The 6,788-nt window shown below is 40.8% G+C and overlaps 1 protein-coding gene across 1 annotated transcript; it reads right to left on the bottom strand.

Moving 5' to 3' along the window:
• Positions 1 to 4,857: 4,857 nt before the first annotated feature.
• Positions 4,858 to 6,492, bottom strand: LOC119734691. The gene has a single exon (XM_038208221.1). The coding sequence runs from the start codon at positions 6,308 to 6,310 to the stop codon at positions 5,648 to 5,650; it is 663 nt and encodes a 220-aa protein (XP_038064149.1). The 5' UTR covers positions 6,311 to 6,492; the 3' UTR covers positions 4,858 to 5,647.
• Between the last annotated feature and the right edge of the window lie 296 nt (positions 6,493 to 6,788).

Below are 6,788 nucleotides of genomic sequence, written 5' to 3'. Positions count from 1 at the left end.
ATTTTTACATTCATGAGCAAAAACCAGAAAAAAAACTTGTGTTATAGCTGCTTATCGGCATCAAAATTACCAGAATTCTAGGGTATGGTCGTGCTAAACTTTCTGGTTTGGTGTTTCATTTTTGATTCAGTAAATGGCAGTTAGGTTAGCGGGGCGGTGGAACACTTTTCAAACGGGGGGGGGGGGGGGGGGGGGGACACCAAAATGGGGCTCTTGCTCAGAAAAGGGGCACCTTCCGTCGGTGTGAAAGTGGAGGAAAAGACCGTGCTCCCGTTCATTTCGCTATCAACCTATATGACGCGGAACAAATTCAGAACGCGTTATCATCTTGCTCTTTGTGTTTCTTTTACCTATAGTTATGTACCGAGACCAATTTGTTTATCGCGAGAGGGGCACTGTGGCTTTTGATGACCAGTTCAGAGGCTATTTCATTCGCGTGTAGAGCACTTTTATTTTTAGGGGCCAGGTTTCCATCTAGTCTATGGCGAAAGCAGATTCGCTGTTTTATTACGCAAGACAACCGTCTCTTGACCTCTAGATTTTGACCAATCAGGGGTCTTCGATCATTCACCCGTTGCGCGTCATAGACAATAGATAAAAATTAACCTGTGTCACGCGCTCTGTATCATGTTACGCGATATGCACCGGCTGTTGTTACAAAACACTGCATTCGAATTGACCAATCAAACCATTAAGTCCTAATTTGGGAATGAAATGACGTCACTATTTAGTAAAGTCTACTCCGATTGGCTGGTGCGCGGCTTGCATATATCTACATGTCTAGACATATCAAACGTTATACAGGAGACTTGGCTCCGTGGATAACGGGTGATACTCAGACTATTTTCCATCTTGAGAGGGGGCACAATTTTAATGTTGCGATCGGGGCACTAATTGTGCTTTCGAGGGGCAGTTTCTATCTCGAGAAGTTATCGCGAGAGGAGCACTATTGTGTTTGATGGCCAATTTCCCACCTCGAGAGGGGCACAATTTTATTATTGCGAGAGGGGTATTGGTACTTTCGAGGGGTACTTTTCCATATCGAGAAGGTGCACAATATTGTTAATGCGAGAGGGGTACTTGTGTTTTTGAGGGGCAGTTTTGCATTACAAGAGAGGAGACAATTTTATTTGTAGCGCGATCATAATGTTTTCATACTTGCGTTGGAGGGGCAGTTTTGTTTTCATTTTGAGTGGGCGGTTCTGCCGCCCATGTTAAGCAACAGTTTATTTGGGCCAAAACGGAGTCCACTACATGTAGGTATAGATTGTTTGCACTGCAACCATGTTTGATGTATGTGCTTTTGTTTAATAGGGATACACGTACGTCGGTGGACCTCTTGTATATTCATTTTTAATGAATCAACACAAACATAACGAAACACCCCTGGCACTCCGAATGTCATTAACCACAAAAGCAACAGCGCCCCCAATTGTCAGAAACAGTGTATGACATAATTATTAAAATGTTAAAAATGATTTGCAATTAAAGAAACAAGCCAATTAACCGGAATGTCTGATTATTTTATATCACTTCGGAGGAATGGACTTTTTGCACCAAATGTGTTTCATTGTAAAATGTCATTGATTCCCTTCATACCCGATAGTTGAAGTAAACACCTAGTGTATTCTACCTTGTACTTTTTTAACTGGCATTATTTAACTAACACGATCCCCCCCCCCCCCCCCCAGGAACGATATAGGTTTACCTAAACCATGGAGCTATATCCTTCTGTTAATTGCTCTCATGCCTTGATGACCAGGGATACGTACAACACGTATGGAGCCCGGTGCATAATCGACTTGGAGAAAAGTAGTTTTTATTTTTAAATACAATCGTGGAAATGGTTCACTTCTAACGACGCGGTGATGTACCACGTGTAGGCTATAGTATTGGTGATAAGTGCGCCATCGTGTATACATCTCAGAGAAACACTGACTAGAAAAGCTATGGAAACACAAGTTTTCCGTATTCAGTATAGTTTATTGAATTAAACAATAGATTAAGTGAACACCTATTCCCAACAATATTAACAACTGCATTCCGATATAACAATTATTATTTAAAGAAAAGGGGAACACGGCTATGCACATCCACGTTTATCTATATATGTTTTTTTTTAACAGTGCCCTCAAGCGTCAAATGACGTTAATCCCCCTTCCCCCTTTCCTCCGGTGTTTCGATTTTTTTCCACTGCAGGTGATTTCTAACTGTGAGTACTTCGCTACCTTCTAGAAAATAAATCACTAAATCATTGCGACTCCCGTGCCCTATATAGTATACAGGGTGAGTCAAAAAGAAAGTGACCCGAATTAATTTTTCTCAACAAGTAACAACATTTGAAACACCAATGACGTACATGTATATCTTAAACGAGCATGTTCTTCCACTCATCTAAAAAAAAATACTGAAATTGATCAATGTCATCAGAGGTTATGCACGTTTTACTAAAAGACCAAATTTTACAGCTGTCCGTGGAATGCCATTGAGCTCAGTGAGAAGTACAGATTACTCACAAGCATTCAAATACAATTGAGATTTTAATCATTTAAATCAAGACTGACACCGTCTTTTTACTGTCAGATATTGTGTTTTGAATATGAGGAACAAGTCATTTTTAATTTTTTTTTTAAATATTAATGGCGGTTTTGGTATTTTTTTCCTTTGCATGTTCTCCTCCATTCAGGTGGGAAAACGTCCATGTTTCATTGTATTTAATGGGTATTCATCAGTTCGTAGAACGGTAACTGATCAGTGGTGGACAGCTGAATTTTGTGATCTTTTCATTGAAATATAGACGTAACTTGGGAATAGAGTATGCAAATTACGTGAAATGTTCACAGTTAGGCCTAATAGTCAATAACATGAACCGTGCCTTTGGTTTTTGTATGAAAGGAAGAGAGCCACATATTTTAAAATATTTTTTTCGCACTCGGTCACTTTCTTTATGACTTACTTTGTAGTCGTCCAAATAACTTCGCCTTTGCTTTAAAATGAGGTATTTACATACCAGAAAATCATGCAATTTGATCCATTACTTTCGAATATATCACAACAGTACGATTCACAAACTGAACCAAATTAAACGTGTACATGTATACCTTTTTACGATACTATTATGCATACAAATTTTAAAGAGGTTGTGGAATGCTGAAAGTCGTTTTGTTTTTTATATATTTTTTTTATTGTCGAGTAGACCCATATACATGTACATCATAATGACAAACTCCCATTCTTTTGTAATGTGCGTTTATATGTTTATAAAACTGAAATTCATCGAGTAATTTGTTGGTCGGCGAGCGCATAATTGAAATCAACAGTCGTCGGGTTCTTCGTAAAATCAGAAAAATCGTGACGTAATAAACAGGACTCGTTACGCTGCATAGGGAGTCCTGTTTATTACATCACGATTTACTATCTTTTGATTGCTGCCCCCAACGACGACTTTTACACAAATTGCACGTTCGGGTCGAAAAAGGACCAGAAAAACAGCTCTCAAAAGTACCTTTTGTATTCATTTCATGACGGAAACAATAGTCGTTTTTATTTCATCACACCTTAGGCTACATATACCCCAAAAATGACGGAAATGTCTTCGAGCATTCCACAACCTCTTTAATGACTACTGACAACAAAATATTGCGTACATAATTATGGCAAAGCAGAATATCAAGGTGTACTACATGTTTTACATAGGCATTTTGTTTACTCCTAGTATTGTGCGTTTTTTGTCAAATATAAAAGCAGTTTTAAATTGAAATACTTATGCCTATGCCTATAATCGAGAAAAGTGTATATGTGCTATTTCTTTAAATCTGAGCCAGATTTTATCTTGGAATATTATGCACACAACATATTTTGGCCATCTTTACATATATTCTAGAAAATTTACAAAATACAAATATACATACTGTTCTACATACATATTGCTATGTACAAATTTGAATGTGTTCCAAAACAGTGGATATAGCCATACAGTATGGTTGCAGGAAAAATCACAGATGTAATCATCGAATTATTAAACAATTGACGAATTTCAAATTGGCACTGAAGCCGATCGAGGTCCTCAATGCTGTCATTTGTTGAGAGGATTTAAAAAGAAAAGATCCTCAATTCATACAATGGCTTAGCACTGACAGCCTCGGTTTCAAATCCAATTTGCAATTCGTCTATTGAATGGGGCTTTCTACAAAGACCAAACAGCAAAGGATTAAAAAAAAATTAATGAACTAGTTACGCAACTAAAGTGGTTCCTATTCCATAATTTCATTATACAACATTCTACATAGTTTAAGAGTTTTATGTTAAAAGAATATTTTTTTTGGGGGGGGGGGGGCTGCCAGAGGGCAAGCCTAGAGTCCTCAAGCTTTGTACCTGACTGTTTGACTGACTGACTCACTGACTGTCACACTAGTGGGACAGATAGAGGAAATATTTGAGGGAAGTGTGCCTTTGATGATACAAGCATGGCATGTGGCACACGGCAAGAGTATGTCTTAAGAATGATTTTTGGCTATAGGGCCATCGAGGATTTGTCCTTTGAAAAAAACTATTAACTATTGGTAGAATAACAAGCAACTATAGCCCTATAGCCAAATATGTTTCTCATGACATACTCTGACTGTGTGCCAAATGCCATGCTTGTACATCATCAAAGGCACAATCCCATCACCTCTGCGCCGTACGACACTGGCTGCAACTTGTAAGCCGGGCACTGACATTACCCCGAAACGCCAATGAATGGGCTAAGGCGTATAGACTGAAATCAGATGTATAGAAAGACTTCCACCCCTTCTGAATCACTGAATCTATTTTGTGCGATCTGGAACCAGTTTTACAAGGCTTACCTTGTCTGTCTTTATTGTTCAAGTTGCTCTTCTCGTGCTATTTAGGTTTTTGATCATATGTATCTGTCCAGCAATACGACAGTTCTTCATTTTGACAAGGAATTCGAATCACTGATGGAGAGAATTTCGGGAAGAGCAAATTTCGTCAACACTTAATTTGAACATCGGAGAACACCCAAAGGCATGTTATATTTTTGGAAGTCGAAATCCCCGATTATTGCTTCAACATGAACCTTTTATATCTAGTACCTGTGGTTACACTAGTCTCTGACAAGCTCCGTGCAGCCGCTGCGGCGATAGAGGTCGCTTTCAACGCGAAGAATCAAATTACTCCAGTCTTGGGAACCTCGGCAGCAACACCCAGAAAATTCCGAGCATAAGCTAATGCACGTGCCTGAGGTATTATTAAGGAATAAAATTCAAATCCAGTCTTGGGCCAAGACTATGGTCACACCAGACACGGTCACTATAAAAACAGCCTTGTTTCAGAGCCCAACGCTCAATAATAGGCGGACATCTTGACGGGCCAACCTCCATTCTGTCGCATTAGTTTCCTCGGGTTGTCAGCATGACGCTCCTAACGATAAACAAACCTCCTTTTCACCGGTTTAAAAACCAGAGCTTTCACGGTAGAGGCTTTAATGGTTCCCGGATACAAACGGTTCACTTTAACATGGTTTAGTAATAGGCCTGCTGCATACAGTTCTCTCTTGAAGTTTTGAGTGAGTTACGTTCGCTATCTAAACCATCGTGCTCCAGGGCATAGTTTCTAGGTGTTTGCATTTCCAGAGGCAAGCATTTCATATTTTGGTTAATACCGTGAGGACCATCAATCCTGCCCAGACGAGCGAAGATACGGCCGGCGATACCACGATACTCCCGGTGGACGATGTGTCCATGGTCTCGTTGAAGTAGAAGCACTTTCCTGAGGAGTACGGCGCGACTTCAAAGCGCCGACTCTTGCAGAAATTGGTGCCGTTCTTGTACAGCTCCCCGATAGCAGAACCCTTGAGAATAGCGTCCTTGCACCGATCAAAGATGAGATCACAGAACTCCTCGCACACAGTAAGCCTCTGCCATAGGTAGAACTTGTACTGGGTCGGCGCGCAGATGTAGCAGATAAGATAATTGATGTATTTCTGGCAAGGTAGCGTGGCCCCTTGCAGTGGTTTGACTTTCCCGAAAGCCACCTCGATTTCTACCTGCCGGCAACAGCAGTTGTCCTGGTACCAAGTACAGTTTTTAAGATTAGGTTGAAACTCCGGCTTTCGGTTGTTGAAGAATGTACAGTAGGGCTTCTCCGTATCTTCAGGGACTATCAACTCGGTACTGGGAACCTTGATGTCGGTGATTTCCTGCGAGGTCGCCGGGGCAAGGGCGATGGACAGAAACCCAGCGACACACGCAACCAGACACGGTAACAACGATGCGGTGTGGATGCCGTTGAGATGCCGGGCCGCCATGTTGGATGCAGAGGTATCCGTGTAGGTTAGAGCAGCGCGAATCGATGCATTATCATCATTGTCATAATTTATGAGACGGGGCCATCTGCATCTGACGCACTCTCATACATTGACGCGTGCACGCAGCTACACGGCAGTAAACGTGCATTGGACTCATCAAGCTACGTTGCTTTCCTCGCGCCGTGCTCTGTGTATTACACATTGACCCTATTTAATTAAAGGTCATCCTGACAAATTCGTTCAGCCAGTGCTGCCGTACATATATCCATACCTACATTAATCAATACTGCATGGCCCATGTCTATCATGACGCTGAAATGTGTTATCACAACTTCATATTTTTATTAGGTAGCCCTATGTCCTTTTCCCCCACCACGTAGGCCCTATCGATTGACATAATGGAAGTGTACGTTTGCGGCTATTATTAAGCGTTCTGTATAGTTATTGATTACAAATTCGTGTTGTCGTATTTAAAGGA

The sequence above is a fragment of the Patiria miniata genome, unplaced genomic scaffold (genome assembly GCF_015706575.1).
Source record: "Patiria miniata isolate m_02_andy unplaced genomic scaffold, ASM1570657v1 HiC_scaffold_28, whole genome shotgun sequence".
Lineage (NCBI taxonomy): Eukaryota > Metazoa > Echinodermata > Asteroidea > Valvatida > Asterinidae > Patiria > Patiria miniata.
This window is presented reverse-complemented; position numbering and strand designations above follow the sequence as displayed.

What these genes read in the sequence shown, in the direction of transcription:
- LOC119734691 (XM_038208221.1), bottom strand. Translation starts at nt 6,310, where the DNA reads ATGGCGGCCCGGCATCTCAACGGCATCCACACCGCATCGTTGTTACCG.